At 40.7% G+C, this 19,420-nt stretch overlaps 1 protein-coding gene across 5 annotated transcripts in view; it reads right to left on the bottom strand.

Moving 5' to 3' along the window:
• GABRB2 (gamma-aminobutyric acid type A receptor subunit beta2) overlaps positions 1-19,420 on the bottom strand; it is a 227,312-nt gene that overhangs the window by 141,510 nt on the left and 66,382 nt on the right. For all 5 annotated transcript variants that reach the window (XM_053296058.1, XM_053296059.1, XM_053296061.1 and 2 more), the window contains one exon: positions 11,296-11,516. In XM_053296058.1, coding sequence (XP_053152033.1) covers positions 11,296-11,516 — 221 coding nt within the window. The remainder of the gene's footprint in view (positions 1-11,295; positions 11,517-19,420) is intronic.

Genomic DNA, 19,420 nt, shown 5'->3' with positions numbered 1-19,420 from the left:
AGATGAAATCTCTCTCTCTCTCTCTCTCTCTCCCTCCTTACATATATATGCAATAATTGCAATAGATATTTAACACAGCTAATGCACATTTCTAAAATCTTAATTTTATTTAAAGAAGTAATGATGAAATTTGGTGGAAGTGTAATGCAGGTGTTTAATATTCTTGCTGGAGAAATGTGAAATACAGTTTCAAACTGATTACATTTATAAGCTGGCAGAAGATCATTACTTAATTAACATCCAAGCAACACATGTCAGAAAGAGGTATGGACTTGTTTCTGCTTAGCAAGCTATACGCTTCCTACGTACTTCATGAAGTCCATGTTCATAGAGTAGTGTATGCAAGTAATAATTAACTGAAATATTAACTGCAGCATTAACTATAATGTTTCATTTTTGAAACATTATAGACAAGGCCAGTTCAGACAATACATTACCAGGCTATTTGAAAGGGGTCGCACTTAGAGTTGCCATGCCCCCCGGAATTCCGAGTTTCACCCAGATTTTAAGCATCTCACCTGGATTTCAGCTTTCTTTCTTTCTTTTTCTTTTCTTTTTTAAAGCTAAGCTCTAGCCCTTGTAAAAGTGGAGTCACTATTTTGCTCAACCGCTGGACTTGGATTAAGAGAGGTAACACAGGAGGCTCACTGGGAGGGTTTCACTTTCACAAGTACAGTAAACCCTTGAGGAATGTTGCCTTTGTTGTTGTTTTTTATCAGCAAGGGAACTCTATTGGGCAGTTGAGAGGATAGTTTGCTTTTGATGTAAATCACTGCCTGTCTACAAGGCTATGTATTTTAATGTTTAACTACTTTCTTGGCTTTACATTCAATGCATGCCTACTTAGAAGCAAGCACTATTGGTTTCAATCAGATCTTCTCTCAAATAAATGTGTACAGGATTGCAGTCTTAATTAAAAAGCTGTGCATTTTGTTGTTGTTCTATTGCTGCTGTTAATATGTCAAGGAAAATGGTCAAGCAAAGATATCTTCCCCAACTATTGTTGGTAGATATCCAGAGCAAATACAAGTTAAATGGAAAGGGCAGTTGTTAATTTGCATATGCAAAATTATTTTCAATCCAATTTACATAATATGTGAATTAGCCACCCAAATTTGGAAAGCCAGAATATGGCAACCCTAGTCACACGAAGATTGCACTGATTGTGACATCTTCTCAAGATGTCCTGATCCCCATCTCTGTGTACTAAAAAAACCTAGTTTTAACTAGTATTTGGAGCATGTATAAAGTGACCATATAAAGAAACAGTGCCTTTGTCCATGCGATGAAGAGACATACCTGGAGGGTCTTGAGACACTGTTAAAAGGCAAATTAGATGATTTTATTAAAGGCCTTAATAGCAAAAGTAGCCTTTGATATTTAATGATGCAGTTTATTATTTCTCTATGTAAACCATTTTGAGCACTTTTCCTGAAAAGCAGTATATAAGTATTCATAGTAGTTGTAGTAGTTTGGGGATGGAATTTTTGGGGGGGGGGGCTAAAGAGAGGAAGAAAATAAAGGCAAGTGGGAAGGCTAGCAGGGAGCATATAAGAGGCCTTGGAATAAGCTATAGGCCATTTGCACTGGGAAGGTTCCTTGTGCTTGATCAAACACGCTCAGGAACTCCCTTTTCTCATATACGCTGGAATTTCCCTGTAGTTTCCTATAGTTTTGTAGAGCCTAAACATTTACCTTTGGGAATGTTTGCTTAGTTTTGTCTTAAGCTGCGATTCTCTCTAAATAATATAGTTTAATGTTTGGATGGGTATTTTTACTGGAGAACACAGCGGATGTTTGAATTACTTATATTACCTATATAGCAGGGTTGGTTCTCCTCTCTTTATCCAGCTGGTTCCCTGGGCGGTTAAAAATTCCATATGGATGCCTAGATTTAGATTTGGTGTGGCTAGTCAATTAAATATATCTTACTCCTTAGATATATATCTACTTATACTATTACTACTTTTGTATCTTCTTATAAATGGGTTTTTTATTATGGATAAGATCTTGTTTGTAAACATGTATGTTTGCTGGAATCTCAGAGATGTAACATTTTCTGTTTTTACTTACAATATTAATAAAAGTGTTTTAATTTTTTTTAAAGTGTTGTCTAAGCTGTGATAAAGGACCTGGGGAGAAAAAAACATACTTAAACTAAAAGCTAATTCTGCTTATCCACAGCATCTCATTTTACATTTTGAATGCAGAAGACTTTGTCAGGGATGTTATGTTCAACTTGTAATACACACGGGAATTACATGCTAGAAAATTTTAATTCTGAACTAGGTGATTGTGAATTTCAGCAACTTCAGCCAGTCACAGGAGAAACAGATTTTCAGCAAAATGAACTCTGCTTGGACACTGAACATTAGATTGAGAAAGAAGTAATGCCTGTTCTTTAGATGAGGAAGTAAATAACGGAAAAAACTATAATGGTTGCACAACAGTGCTCTCCTCTAGAGACTGAAACACAGGGGATGGAGCTGCTCTGGGCAGAGCATCAGAAGGTCCAAGTTCCCTCCCTGGCATCTCCAAGAAAGGGCTGAGAGAGATTCCTGCCTGCAACCTTGGAGAAGCCGCTGCCAGTCTGTGAAGACAATACTGAGCTAGATCGACCAATGGTCTGACTCAGTAAATGGCAGCTTCCTATGTTCCTAAGTGTGTTGATGTCTACAAAAATACTGCCACTGCAAGAGGTAAAACTGCATGATCCTTAAGTGACCTTTATACGGTATGATTTGAAAGAAATACTGCAGTACAGCAAACAAGTCTGAAGAAGCAACTCCAACTTCCTATCTTTAGTTGAATAACTGATAAGACTCAGAGAGCCACATACAGAAAGAGAATATACACGAGGATAGTATATGAGAAATACTGGAGATATAATGATGGAACAAGAGAATCCAATGAAAATATGTATTTTGAAAGGAAAGAACTTATCAAAAGAAACCTAAAGTACCAACAAAACCCTTTATACTCCAAATTGGCTTTGTGAGAGAATGCTCTGTGGCCACTTGACATAAAGAGGCTCTACACACGATTGGTGTGTAGAGCCTTACTGGGCTTTGCGGGAAGAGTGGGCTTAGCCTGATGAGCAAGGAGTCAGCCCTGGGTGGCGGGATCGGCTGTCCATAGGACTACCGGCTCCATTATGGAGCCAGTTGGGGTGGCAGGGATTGGGGGCTGCCCGACCCCCAGATGCCCCGCATAAGTGCACAAGGCATTCTGGGGAGCCCCCTGAGGCCAGGAGGTTTGTTTTAGCTTCCCGGTGGTAGGGGGTCTCCTCATGAGTCACCCTGGCATGGTGTCTCACAATCAGAAAAATGGGGTTAGTGGAGCATTCATTTGGCTAACCTCGTTTAAGGGGAGATGTACTTACTGCAGTTTGCTGCCGGGAGCTGCGCGGCTCCTGTTGCAGCATACGGCCACAGGAAAGCAGGGCTGGCTCCTTTCGCCTGCTTTCCTGCAGTCGTGAGAATTGCCACAAAGCCGTTACCAAGACATGCCAAAATAGTTTCCCTGGCTTGAATGAATGCACACTTCAGCAAAAAGGCTGTCAGTTTTTGTCATGTCTTTGGTGTAATGTCTTTACAGTGAGGAAATGTAAATAAAAACATCAACCTAAGACTGCTAAATAAGCCTGACAGAACCCATCAGTCATTTTCAGCAATATTTGAAAGAGTCAGATGATACACCTGGGTAAAATTTGGACAAAAGGGATCCAATTTGTCAATTTTCAGTACTTTTTAACTTGTAGGTGCAGCAATTTTTATAGGATTTCCTTGAAATGTGGCACATTTGTAGGCCTCATCAAGTAAATCACACATGACCAACTGCAACAAAACAGTTGCCATATTTATAAGAGATTAAATTTTGAAGCTTATAATGGAGGGACCTTCTTGTTCGTTGTTGCTTGCTAGCTTTAACTCCTGTGCCCCTTTAATACTGCAACTCCACTGAATACTTTATTACAATCCTTGACCAGTACAGAAATACAATCATAATACAGAGATAATACAGGGATACAATACCCTTCAAAACTAACAGTAACAGTATTGTAAAACAATCTGATATTGCTTAATTAATAAAGTAACACATAAATAGCAGTCACACTCTTAATTTAATCTCACTCATTAGCCAAAATCTTGTTAGCCAAAATGTGTTGGTGGATTTATATTGCAGCAACACAAAACTAGGCTACATGATAGGTCACCTTAAACCCTGGATCAGACAGAAGATATGTAATGTGTAATTCATCTTCACCACATGGCATGTTATTTAATAAGGGTATTCCAACTCCAATTTCCTTCATTACATCTTTCCAGGAGCTATCTTGACACTACCACTGCTCCTTCACCAATCTCCAACATTATTATTATTGCTGACATCCTGAATAATGCTGTGTGCCTGCTCATAATAGCAGCACTAGCCTCGATGCTTTTGCACATGACCACAACAAATTTTGCTGATCTTTCTGTGTTTTAGAAGTGTTGTGTGACAGCAGGAATATGTCTCTGAGGTTTGCACAGCCCTCAGGGATGTCTCAAATAGTGCTTCTAGAGTACAGGGAGAGTGGTAAAAAACATCACACTCTTATGCAAAAGTGCCTGCACTTAAGAAGCACTGAAGCTAAATGTTGCATATGTACTGTTAGAAACATGCGTGCAGTGTGAGCCATGACACCAACTACTCATTATTATTTTGAATACCAAAATTATTTTAAAAATATTACCTAGCCAGGTTTGTTTTTCCTGGTTGTTTGACAACTCAGCACAGTTGACACTGTCCAATGGTGGCTAATCTTATGAAGATCCAAAAAGTAAAGTTTGGTTTTGGCGAGGCATAGGCATAATACATTGTGATACATCCTACCAAAATGGCCCTAAAATACTACAGAAGATGGACTACTGAAAACAACCGAGTTCCTTTTTTACTTCACAGAACAACACACTCTCGATTTTCTGCTACATTCTTACCCCTTATAAGGTTTACAGAATCAATCTATTAATAAAGAGAAAATTGCTCTGTATATAGCTATTAAAAAAAATACAATACACAAAAACTATCAAGCTAAAGGTAAGTTGAGTGCTGCAGGAGAAGGTTGATAGGATGCCCAGAAAACACAGACAAGCATCACAAGTTAGGAAAAATGTACATTGATAAATTGTTCATATAGGTAGACCTCCATATTCACGAATTTGTTATCCGCAGTTTTGAATATCTGTGGTCAGGAAAATGACACCCAACCTCGGCATATGTGAAAAAAAATATGTCTTAAACACACACACACACACACACACACACACACACACACACACACACACACCCCACATTGACCTCGTGTATCCGCAGGTCGGGGTGGCTGGAAATGACTGCAGAGGTCATTTCCGGCCACCATTTTATTGTTTGTTTATTTTATTTATTTATTTGATTTCTATACCGCCCTTCCAAAAATGGCTCAGAAAAATAATAAATAAATAAGTAAATAAAATTATTTACACAGAGAAATAATAAAAAAAATAAGATGGCTCCCTGTCCCCCGAAAGGGCTCACAATCTAAAAAGAAACATAAGATAGACACCAGCAACAGTCACTGGAGGTACTGTGCTGGGGGTGGATAGGACCAGTTACTCTCCCCCCCTGCTAAATAAAGAGAATCACCACATTAAAAGGGTTCCTCTTTGCCAAGTTAGCAGGGGTTAGGACTCAGAGCCACAAAATGGGTCCCATTTTTTATAAATGGGGGCAAAGTCAATTTTTGGCTGATTTTTGGCCATTGTGCGGCACAATACGATGGGGGAAGCAGCAGAGACAGGTAAGGAGCTCCCCCCCCCACTGAAAACCAGCCAGTTTTTGGCTGGCCTTTGGCCAGTTTGGGGCATTTCTGGCCGAAAATGGCCAACCGGGAATGTAACCCGCGTGATTCCATAGGGATCAATGCTTCCTTATTTGCGGTTTCTGTATCCGTGGTACAGCCATGGAATGGAATCCCCACGAATAAGGAGCTCCACCTGTACTTCCTTATCTTGTGGTTTCGCTCACCCCCACCACAGCTTCAAATCATGCTGCAGCAATTTATTTTTTGCAAACATTTGTATGCTAGAGACCAGTTGAAGAGTTTTGATTCTTTAACAATCAGATCGAACAGACAACAGAATTTCTGCTTAGTGGAGACAGAGGTTGTATAATCTATGTTTACCACAAAGTGTGGCGACTATAGCATTATCTCAGAAATAGATCAGATCACTAATTTCTTCAGAACCAACCCCAAACCATCATGTTTGCATCCTAAGGGTTCAAAACATGCATGGTGGTACACAGAGTTCCCCAATTAAATTCTCAGCTCAATTTCAAACGTTTTGGGTACCTACAAGCAAGCCATTCTCTCTCAGCTTCTAAAACATGCAAATACTAGCAACAAATACTGGAAAAGAAAATGGGGAGTGCTATGAGCACACAGGGAAAGTCTTAGAGATGCTAAAGATTACTATGATTCTCATCAAAACTGAATCTGATGTCATAGCTGATCTAGAAAAGTAAGAGAAGTATCAAAGATTTAGTCTCCCAAAGCAGTGAAGGTCCCCACTGGCACAGCAGAAAGAGCATAATGTGTTGCTTATTATAAGTCCTAACAACATCTTTTACTTCAGAAACAGCAGTTTCCTAGGGGCTAGTTCCAGGGTCAGATCACTAAGGTAATTCAAGCAGCTACGATCTATTCTGCTCTAATGCTTTAAAAAAAGGGGGGTGGGAGCTGCATGCAGCTCATTGCCTTCTGGTTTGATTTTTGACATCTCCCTCTGGCCCTGTAACATATTTCCCATCTGTTCCTACAGATGGCACATTCCAGCAAAGTCAAAGGAGCTGGTGTCCTAACATTCCAATATGTTATGCTACACTGGCATGGATGCACTGCAGAACTCTGGGAACAAGAAGTGACTCGAAGTTTCTGAACACGATAAAGGAAGACATAAACATGCAAAATATTGGTGGTGCAGGTATATAGCTACCCTGCCCCCTAGTCTTTTTTTTTAGTCTTATTGTCTGCAGGGGCAAACACCAGAATACAGTCTACAAAGAGAATATAACCTTATTCACACTTTACGTTCAATGCAAGTGTAATCAGGGACAGTATGGACAAACACCATCCAGAACAAGCAAGAAAGTTCAGGTTACATGAGAGTGCACCTGCCCTGGCTTCACAGAAGTATATCCTGACACAGTTTCGGGTTGTCCCTTAATCACATGAATGGTGATTAAGGGAATGGTCCCTTAATCATCTGAATCACCCCAACATGTGTTCCAAAAATTAGGGTGTGAAGGAGTGATTCAGATGAATGCCCCATTCACATGATTAAGGGACACTATGAGAATTCGTTGAGACATCCTCCTGTGACAACAGAGACGGCACACTCTCAGTGCGTCTCCAAACTTATTGCATGTGTTGGGTGCTCATCTGACCAAGCCCTCTGTGTTTAAGATTCACAGATTATCCTAAACACATGCACAGTCATGCACCTCTTAACTGTACCCTGTATTTGAGGTTTCACCTAGGTTCACTTGTGAAATAAACATTCACACAAAATATTTACATGTGTTACAATATAATAACTGAACAGGGCTTATAAGGCACATGAATTTTAAAGCAAACTGTGTAAAAGCATCTTATATAAGCAGCTCCCCTCCCGACCCCCAACGATATAAGGAGTCTTCAGACTTTGGAACTTTAGGCTTTAGCTGGGCTCCCTGCCAAAGTGGAAACTGTTAAGGCCTTCTCTAGTGTTTGTTTCTTTCTGTAAAGAGCTGGTATAGCCAGTGATTATGCACACAAGGTGAATCCTCTCTAATTAGCACAGACATGAAGTTACCAAGTGGTATTTGGATGTTTAGAGGAAAGTTCTACATAAATATTAAAAGAATGATACTTCTGCTGCCTTAAAATTGCACCCCACCTTTATTCTTATTGTCCCAACTCTATTATACAAACGACAGGTTTCCCCACCAAGTTCAGCTTCCACAAAACCCACTAAAGCTCATGAAGACATAGAGGTCATTCACACAACCAGAAACTGTGTTCCACCCAGGTTTGGGAGCTGTGTGTGCTCCCAATTTTCAGTCATGTGGAAGCAAGGTAGGAGGAAAACCTGGGTAGAAGTGATTGTGTGGAAACAAGATAGGAGGAAAACCTGAATAGCTTGCTTCCACACAATCACTTCTACCCAGGTTTTCCTCCTACCTTGCTTCCACACAACCGAAAACACAGCTCCCATACCCAGGTAGAACACCATTTTTGATTGTGTGAATGACCCCTAAATGTTACAACATCATTAAAAATACATCACAACATCAAGGAAGGTAGAATAATTAGTTTGCTTTTCTACAATGGTTCACATATTGTGAAATTAGTACCGGTTCTTTTTACAAGGGGACAATTTGGAGAACTCGAGAATTCAGTAGTGAGTTATTTTATTATTAAACTAAGTACTAGTTTAATAATATTCAGTGTTTAATAGTATTCAGTGTCAAATATGAGTCTGAGAACCAGCCTGCTTTTTCTCTTCTACAACGTGGCAGTGGTAGTAGATTTTTAGCAGGAGTGTATGTGCTGATTATCTGGACCCATTACCAAAAAACTGATTATCTAGACCCATTTCAAACTGGCCTTTGGGCGGGCTATGGGATACAGATTGCCTTGGTCGGACTGATAGATGATTTCCAATTGGGCATTGACAGAGTTGGTCCTTTTGGACCTCTTGGTGGCTTTCTATACTATCGAACATTCTATCCTTCTCGGGCATCTGAGGGGGTTGGGGGTGGGAGGCTCTGCTTTGCAGTGGTTTTGCTCTTACCTCTCGGGGATATTCTAGATGGCATACCTCAGGGACTCCTGTTCTTCAAAATCTGAATTTCGGTATGATGTCCCTCAAAGCTCCATATTGTCTCCGATGTTGTTTAACATTTACATGAAACCGCTGGGAGAGATCATCAGGAGATTTGGTGCAAGGTGTTAACAGTATGCTAATGACACCCAAATCTTTTTCTCCATGGCAACATCAGGAGAAGGCATAACCTCCTTAAATGTCTGACTGGAGGCAGTGATGGGCTGGAAGAGGGATAACAAACTGAAACTGAATCTAGATAAGATGGAGGTATTTATGGTGCAGGGTTGGAACTCGGAGGTTGATTTTGATCTGCCTGTTCTGGATGGGGTCACACTTCCCCAGAAGGAACAGGTACATAGTCTGGGGGTGCTTCTGGACTCATACACCTCCCTGGTCTCCCAGATTGAGGCAGTGGCCAGCTTCGGCCAGCTTCTATCAGCTTTGGTTAATATGCCAGCTGTGTCCTTTTCATGAGACAAATGACCTCATAACAGTGGTACATCTGCTTGTCACCTCCAGATGACTATTGCAATGCACTCTATATGAGGCTGCCTTTGGAGAGGTCTAGCAAGGGCTACTAGTTGGAGGGCCACCTCTAGCCTCAAAGGCAGGATTCCATTGAGTACCAGTTGCAGTGGAGTAACAGCAGGAAAGAGGGCATGCCCTCAACTCCTGCTGTAGGCTTCCAGTGGCATCTGGTGGGCCATTGTGTGAAACAGGATGCTGGACTAGATGGGCCTTAGGCTTGATCCAGCAGGGCTTTTCTTATGTTCTTATGTTTGTATGTAGTCTGGTAATTGCAGTTAGTCCAGAATGTGGCAGCCAGGTTGGTCTCTGGGTCATCCTAACCATATCACTCCTGTCTTGAAAGAGCCGCACTGGTTGCTGACAAGTTTCCAGGCAAAATACAAGGTGCTAGTTATAACCTATAAAGCCCTAAACACCTTAGTCCCTGGGTATTTGAGAGAACGTCTTATTAGCAATGAGCCCCACCACCCATTGAAATAATCAGAGGTTTGTCTGCAATTGCCACTGGCTTGTCTGGTGGCTACTCAGCGACGGAACATCTTCGTTGCTGCTCTGAGGCTTTAAAATGTGCTCCCTGCTGAAATAAGAGTCTCCCCATCTCTTACAACTTTTAAAAAGGCAGTCAAGATGCATTTGTTCACCTAGGCTTTTAATTAGATACTGTTTTAATAGTTTTTGCTTGTTTTTAATAGTTTTAATATTGTTTTAAATTTTAAATTATTGTAATGTTTTAATCTTTTTACTGTTATTTGTATTGTTTTGTTTTGTTGTAAACCACCCAAAGACCTGCATTTGGGGCGGTATACAAATATGTTAAATAAATACACACACACAGACAGGCTAAACTCTTCCCTCACTTTCCCGATTCCACCACAACTGATTTGTTCTAAGATAACATGTTTGCTGCAACAAGTCAGAAAAAGCAGCAGGTGGAAGAAGGGTTAACCATTCCACTGCCTGCCACTTCTCTTTGCAACCCCCCTCCCCCATTCTAGCCCAGATTGCAATGGAGAAGGAGTAACCGAGACACTCAGACCATCTTGACTGCCCAAACTTAGTTTTTGCAAAGACTTCTTGAACACTTGACTTTACTGACATGTTCTTGCACAGCTGTATATATTTGTGTTGTCACAGCTAGCTTCATCAGGATCTATTGCTATAGCTCAATTGTGACAAATATATTTTGGTTTGGTTTTGATAGAAGCTATTTGGCAAACTCACTTGCAATGTTACAAAGACAAAAAACTAAAGACAAATAGATAGCATCCCATATTACTACATGGACCTTTAAATGCATACTTGCCTCTTAATGTGGACAATATAATAGCAGAGTATTCTAATATTTCAGTATTAAACTGTGGTGGTGCAGATAAAACATCAAGAAGATATAGTATTAAACTCCTTCAAAGGTTAGTAACTGACATTTCATGCGTATGTGTGTATGTATGTATGTATAATCATACCTCTTTGTAAGGAACACTCCTAAATAAAACAGATTGTCTTGTCTGTGTTCAAAACATCGAAGGAAATGCACCACCACTACATGCTTCACTTTTAATAGCGCAGTGTTTTGTTACCAAATTCTGTAGACCTCCATACATGTTCATAGGGACAAGTCAGAATGAATTCAGATAACTTACTTCCAAGTAAACAAGTGCAAGAATTAGCTCCGCTATCATATTGCCTATCACAATTGTACCTTGGCAGCTCCCCCCTCCACTTTCTCTATTCTTTTCTTATGTATGAAATGTAATATTTCTTGAAATAATTTAGCGAGAAGAATGACTCCAAAACCACCTGAATCTATGAAAAGCTGGAAATAAAAAGTTTCAGTATTATGTTTAGGTTTTAAATTATGCTGTTGAAAATGTTTGCTGCTGACCTGAGACCATAGAGAACTGTCCCATCTGGATGTAAACGAATCATCCTGTTCTTCACAGTGACACCATGTACAAATGACTTCTTATCATTCAGGAAGTAGGTATCAGGAACCCAAAGCTGATCTGCTACTCTATTGTCCAGTGTAAGATTTAAAGGTATTACATTATACGAAAGCCTCTTATCCCTCCATGCTTGCTGAAAGTACATTGTCAAGGTATAGTCCTGCAATGACAGAAGAGAGAGAGGGGAAAAATAGGATGAAATCGGTTTTACCATTGCGTGTGTTACTTGAGATAGGCAAAGCAGAGCAAAGGTTCTCCTTCCATAAGTATCATGGTCAAGATCTATAATGCCTGAAAGACCATTGTCACAGTTCTGTTCTCTAAAATAGATGGTATGAAAACTTTAGAATTATACAGGGCTCTAACCTGTATAATTATACAGGGCCCTAACCCTAACCCCTTAATTATTCTAAAAGTTTCTAATTTTACTCAATACAGAGAAAATGCTTCAAGTCTTGACTGCACTGGGACATAACAGTTCAATTGTCTGATTAAAATAGTTTCAGAGCCCATATTTAGTATGGTCTGCATTGCTTGATTAAAAAATTAATATGTTAGCTTAAGAATGTGTATTTGGTTTCCTTTTCTCAAATGCAAATAACATTCCTTTAAATATTAAAATAATGGGGCTAAAATAATTCATTATGTTATGAAAACTCTACCTCAAAAGTCAGAAAGGGAAATACTATCTAATTATGATTATACTGTGATTCACCCATTATTGCTATTTTGATTCATCCATTTGTGTGATAATGTTAGGAGGATTATTTTGGTCAGACAAAATTTACACTTCAAATTGTCACATTCATCTGGATATAATGTGGTATAGAACTACACTTAGCATGATAAAACAGGAAAGAGAATATCACTGAGAATGCAAATCAGAACTAACAGAAAGCAAGAGACATAGCTGCATTCCAACTGAAATGAAATATCTGTTTAAAAAAACATCCTTTGGGGGCCTTCTCAGTGGTGTGCAAGAACCGTTTTTTCAAGATATTCCCAGAGACAATAGTTGATATAGATAACATCCCCTTCTTGAAGTTTACCAGTAATTTTGAACTTGCTATTTCCTTTTCTGCTACTTAAAAAACAGAGTCCAGAAAAGGGCCACTTACAGCGGCACCTCCAAAACTAAATATAAGTTACTGTATTTTAGTTTCTGAAAACTTCCCATAGCAAAGGAGCTGAAAAAAGGATTTTACTCATTTATGAACACAAAGCCCAGGCAAAGCAATCAACTGTTTTGTGAGGTGGTAGGACCACAAGAACATGAGAACCGCCCTGCTGGATCAGGCCCAAGGCCCAAGGCACATCTAGTCCAACATCCTGTTTCACACAGTGGCCCACCAGATGCTGCTGGAAGCCACAGGCAAGAGTTGAGGGCATGCCCTCCCTCCTGCTGTTACTCGCCTGCAACTGGTACTCAGAGGCATCCTAACGTTGAGGCTGGAAGTGGCCTATAGCCCTCTAACTAGTAGCCAATGATAGACCTCTGCTCCACGAAGTCATCCAAACCCCTTAAAGCTATCCAGGTTGTTGGATGTTACCACATCTTGTGGCAGAGAATTCCACAAGCCAATTATGCACTGTCTGAAAAAGTACTTCCGTTTGTTGGTCCTAGATTTCCTGGCAATCAATTTCATGGGATGACCCCTTGTTCTAGAGTTAATGGAGAGGGAGAAGAATTTCTCTCTATTCACTTTCTCCACACCATGCATGATTTTATAGACCTCTATCATATCTCCCCGCAGTCGTCTTTTTTCTAAACTAAAAAGCCCCAGGTGTTGTCGCCTTGCCTCATAAGAAAGGTGCTCTAGGTCCCTCATCATCTTGGTTGCCCTCTTCTGCACCTTTTCCAGTTCAACAATCTCCATTTTCAGATGTGGCGACCAGAATTGTATGCAGTACTCCAGGTGTGGCCACACCATCGTTTTTTATAAGGGCATACAATATTAATATTATAATATTAGCCGTTTTATTTTCAGTCCCCTTCCTAATGATCCCTAGCATGGAAATGGCCTTTTCCACAGCTGTCACACACTGAGTCGACACTTTCAATGAGCTGTCCACCACGACCCCAAGATCCCTCTCCTGGTCAGTAAGCGAGAGCTCAACTCCCATCAGCGTATACTTGAAATTGGGGTTTTTCATCCCAATGTGCATCACTTTACACTTGCCTACATGGAATTGCATTTGCCACTTTGTCGCCCACTCACCCAGTTTGGAGAGATCATTTTGGAGCTCCTCACAATCTGTTTTGGATTTCACTACCCGAAAGAGTTTGGTATCATCTGCAAATGCCCCTGCTAACTGGGCAAAGAAGCACTTTTTACCGTGGTGATTCTCTTTATTTAGCAGGAGGAGAGTAACTGGCCCTATCCACCCCCAGCACAGTACCTCCAGTGACTGTTGTTGGTGTCTATCTTGTTTTTTGTTTTTAGAATGTGAGCCCTTTGGGGACAGGGAGCCATCTTATTTATTTATTATTTCTCTGTGTAAACCGCCCTGAGCCATTTTTGGAAGGGAGGTATAGAAATCAAATTAATAATAAATTGGGCCACCTCGCTGCTTACCCCTGCTTCTAGATCATTTATGAATAAATTAAAAAGCACCGGCCCCAGTACAGATCCCTGGGGAACACCACTTCTTACTTCCCTCCATTGTGAAAATTCTCCATTTATCCCTACCCTCTGTTTTCTGTCTTTCAATCAGTTAGCAATCCACACATGTACTTGTCCCCTTATCCCATGATTGCTAAGTTTCGTCAGGAGTCTTTGATGAGGAACTTTGTCAAAAGCTTTTTGGAAGTCCAGGTATACTATATCAACTGGATCACCTTGATCCACACACTTGCTGACACTCTCAAAAAACTCCAAAAGCTTGGTGAGGCAAGATTTACCTTTGCAGAAACCATGCCGGTTCACTCCCAGAAGGGCCTGTTCTTCTATGTGCTTTACAATTTTATCCTTGAGGATGCTTTCCATCAATTTGCCTGGAATGGACATTAAGCTAACTGGCCTGTAATTTCCTGGATCCCTTTTTGAAAATCAGTGTTACATTTGCTGCTTTCCACTCCTCTGGTACAGAGCCCAATTGCAGGGACAAGTTATAATATTTTAGCAAGGAGGTCAACAATTTCACATTTGAGTTCTTTGAGGAGTCTTGGATGGATGCCATCCGGCCCTGGCGATTTGTTAGTTTTCAATTTTCAGTTTAGTTTTCAGTTGACAACATCAAGATGAATCAAATATGCCCCTCTAGTTTGCACTCTCTTTACCCTTCTTTACACTGTGTGTTCTTTGCAACCATAATCTGTTCCACAGCTGAGCATGTGGGAATTCTTACATAGTTACTTACAGCTTGCTGCTGCATATGAGGATCTGAGGACTTGGTACACTACAACGTGGACATTAGAAGAAAAATATAGTAGGACATATATCCTGCTATAGATGAGGATGGTGAGGATGATGATGATAATTATTAGCCACCCCATAACAAATTGTTCCTAAATATCCTTTCCAGAAATATCCCTCCTAAAAACAATACACAGTGAAGCAAATGTGTCATTAGAGCTATTCCTCAGCTTCCGTCTGCATATCAGGAATGTTCCCTCTGCCCCAGTATCCTAGGTCCCTATGGAACTTTGTGCATTCTTTCAGGTATCCTATGCCCCACAAAAGGTACCCACAGTTTGAGAACCACTGATGTACATTAACAGATCACTCAGCAGCCAATGAATGTGTCAACTCTCTCAATGGAAAACGACTGTGTTTGAGGAGATATGTAAACTTTACCTGGGGTGTTTTAGCCCCTGAAGGCTCTTTTACAAAGGCAAGTCGTTTCTGATCTGAGGTACTGACTCATAACAAGGCACTGACTCATGAGTTCAAGTTGGATGTTTTGTTTTGCTTTGTTTTAAAATTGTCACTGGATTACAGAATTGAATTTTGCCATACGTGATGCTTGCTTTAAAAAACAGATTGTATGTTGATTTCTAATTGTTGACTTGTTATAGCTACATACAGTTACATATTGATTTGATAAATAAATAAATAAATAACATACACAGCAAAAATAAATCTGAGGAAATTCAAATAAGTGAATCTTAGTCTTGCTCCAGTTCCTTGTTCCAGTCTTACCCTTCAATAACCCGCTAAACATCTGTGATCTGAATCACCTGGTCCCACCTGAGCCTCTGTGATTACTGTGGTCACCCACTGAGCATCTTTACCTTATACAGCCCTACTCGCCAAGCCACAGGTATTGACCCTAGTGTGTATTCTCTTCTATTATTAAACCTCTATCTGGGAATTTACTAAAACATTTAGTAATGTGTATTTCTTTGAAGCATACAGCTTCAACTGGGTAAAATGTGAATAAACCCCCACTGCACCCCAATCTATAAATTTACAAATACTTATTTTTTCAATACTAGTTGTTATCACCACATGACTGTAATTTCTCCTTGGGCTGTTGGCAGGGCAATTGTTGATGAATTCTTCATTAGACAATCACACACATATGCAACATTTACTTAGTTTACACATTCCCCCTTTAGAGTCAAATGAATATTGTTCTGCCATTATGAAAATTTTAAACAACTGTGGAATTAAACTGTCATCAGACTTTAACCAACCTTCTCTTCCAAGGCTTCAGAGTACAAAATGTATCTATTACATAATTAGTACGCTTGAGAACGAAACGTTTCAGAGGCCATTATAAAAGCCCCCGAAATGTTTCGGCTCGGGGGGGGAGTTTCGGCATTTTGGCGCTGGCGGGGGTGGTACTTTAAGGGCGGGGGAGGGTGTACTCACCCCTCCCACTGCATTTCCCCCGCCGGCGCTGCGTTATTTTTTAAGCCCCTCGGGGCGGCAGCGTTCCACCCTGTCACCCCATTTCCCTCATCGGAAGTAGCACGGTCGCTACTTCTGGCCAATGAGGGAAACAGGGCGGCAGGGAGGAACGCTGCCACCTCGAGGGGCTTAAAAATAATGGAGCGCCAGCAGGGGAAATGCAGCAGGAGGGGCGAGTACACCCTCCCCCGCCCTTAAAGTACCACCCCCGCCAGCACCGAATAACATTTGGGCACATCCCTAGTAAGTAGTCATCTTTCAAAATGTTCAAAGTATAACTATAACACTTCTAGCCTTAATTAATGCATTAATTCAAACACTGTGTATTATGTTAAGAATTATGCAGAGAACATAAGGTCTGTGGAAGGCAGAATACCAGAGATAGTACAATAGCCAACATCCAGACTAAGAAAGTCCTGGTATATGTGAGAAGCAGCAGAGCTCCTGACAGCTTTGACAAATTCAACAGTGGAGATCGCACACAGGCTGTGTGTGTGTGTGTGTGTGTGTGTGTGTGTGTGTGTGTGAGAGAGAGAGAGAGAGAGAGAGAGAGAGAGAGAGAGAGAGAGAGAGATTTCAATTATCTCCCCTTTAACCATCAAAATGTATCACTGTGGGTCGTGCAGTCTCAGTGACATATTTTTCTGTGGCACAGAGTGTTTCTGGGGGATAGGGAGATAGTCAAAATGTGCTTCTGCCTCCCCATGTGAGTGCCCATGCTGCATAAATCAGGAACTGAACAGCAGCACTGCCACTTCTTACATAGCATCTGTGTAATGTTTTATTTGGATGTCAGTCAGTGCCAAGAATGGAAGATCATGTAGGGAATCCTGGACAGAAATGCACCCATCAACAGTTAAAAGAATCTGCAATTAGCAGAAAGACACAAGTCAAATGAAAAACTGAGCACCAACTCAATTGGTACAAATCACTATTAGTCTGTCCCAGATACATGAGAATTGTTTATATTTTATTTATTTATTTATTTATTTGATTTATATACCACCCTTCCAAAAGTGGCTCAGCAACCAGTTCACATTAAAATAAAATAAAAAAATTAAAAAGAAAAACCAAGTAAAAGCAAATAAAAATTACAATTAAAACTAGATAACATTAAAAGCCAGGCTAAAAAGATGGGTCTTTATGGCTCTCCTGAAGGCCTCCAATAAAGACAATCCTCTTATATCCACAGGGAGCACGTTCCACAACCCAGGTGCGACAACTGAGAAGGCCCAATCCCAGATCGCCACCATTTGCTGGCACCTGAAGACGGATCCCTCCTGATGATCTCAATGAGCAGTGGGAATCTTGTAGAGTAAGGCATTCCCTCAGGTAACCCAGACTTGAGCCATTCAGGGCATTAAAGGTAATAACCAGCACTTTGTAATTTGCCCAGAAACACATCGGCAGCCAGTGCAACTGTTTGAGAACAGGCATAATGTGGTGTCTCCGGGATACCCCAGAGACCAATCTGGCGGCCACATTTTGAACTAACTGAAGTTTACACATGACGTACATACACAGGCAGGCCTACTTAGAGTGCATTGCAGTAATCCAACCTGGAGGTTACCAGCAGGTGCAACACTGTTTTCAGGTCATTCTCCACAAGAAATGGGCAGAATTGTTGAATCAGTCGCAGCTAGTAAAAAGCACTCCTGGTCACAGCTTCAATCTGAGGTACCAGGAAGAGACCCGGGTCCAAGAGCACTCCCAAGCTACAAATCTGTTCTTTCTGGCAGAGTGTAACAGGCATAGAAAAATGAGCACCTACCTCTTGCTTAGATTCAGCCTCATCCAGCCCATTACTGCCTGTAGGCAGGCATTTAAGAGGCCAATAACATTTACTGATGTTGATGACAAGGAGAAATAGATTTTGGTGTCCTCAGCATAGTGATAAAACCCAGCACCAAATCCCTTGATGACCTCACCCAGTGGTTTCATGTAGATGTTAAAAAGCACTGGTAACATAATGGACCCTTAGGGACTCTATATAATAGCTCCTGCTTTGAAGAGCAACTGTCACCAAGCACCACCATGTGAAATCTACCCAAGATATAGGAGCAGAACCACTGTAAAAGAGTGCCTCCTATCCTCAAATCCCTCAGGTGATTCAGAAGGATACCATGGTCGATGGTATCGAAAGCCACTGAGAGATCCAAAAGAACTAGCAGAGTCACACTCCCTCTGTCAATTCCCTGGTGAAGGTAATCTATCAGGCCAACCAAGGCTATCTAAACCCCATAGCATGCTCTATATCCATTTGGACACAAAGAGTAAACTGAGAAGACTTTTGTTGAAATAGTGTTTTACCCTTCCTAAGTACTGTATTTTATTTTATTTATTTATTTATTATTATTTTTACATTTATATCCCACTCTTCCTCCAAGGAGCCCAGAGTGGTGTTCTACATACTTAAGTTTCTCCTCACAACAACCCTGTGAAGTAGGTTAGGCTGAGAGAGAAGTATTGATGTAAGTATTGATGTTCTCATATATCCTTAGTGTGCATACATAGCAATGTTACATATCTGTCCATTATAGACACTGTAGTATCTCAAGGCATCATGAAAAGGACAACTTCTTCTCATGTCAATTAAATAAATTATCTGCATTTTATTAAAATATTAACTTCCAAGAAACTCAGCAAAATTATGACAACACTAAGGCAGTTTGACAATTCTTAGGCTCCAGCTCACAATGGCACCTGGAAATTTGTATGGCACCTGAACCAGGCAATGGATGGAAGTGACCAGGAGGAGAAATGGGTGGGTTGCATCGGTCCATTGCCAACCTGAACCAGACAGACCAGACCAAAAGGAGAAGTCAGCAAGCAAGATGAGGATATTATGAGAGGTGCTCTTTGATCTCTTGCAGGACCTTGGAAGCAAGGTTTTAAAACAAGTAGTTTCCCAAGAAAGTCACAACCACAGGTTTAAAAGTCCAAATAAAAGTATATTTTATTGAATACAAAGTAAGTGGTTGAACAAGGGAATTCCCACATTATGCACACCTGCAAGATGGGCATGTGTCTGGGCCAAATGCTTTACCTCTGCTATAACTGAGATATGTCTATTACTAAGGGGGCAGGGGAAGGAAGCGATACTGGGTGGTCTGCACAGTGGAATAATTCAGTCAATTGATCCAAGGAGAATCAGGAAGGACGGCTGAAAGAAGGTTGGTCAGAAAATCAACAGGAGGTCGGAGAAAGA

Source organism: Hemicordylus capensis, chromosome 2 (genome assembly GCF_027244095.1).
Source record: "Hemicordylus capensis ecotype Gifberg chromosome 2, rHemCap1.1.pri, whole genome shotgun sequence".
NCBI classification, from domain to species: Eukaryota; Metazoa; Chordata; class Lepidosauria; order Squamata; family Cordylidae; genus Hemicordylus; species Hemicordylus capensis.
This window is presented reverse-complemented; position numbering and strand designations above follow the sequence as displayed.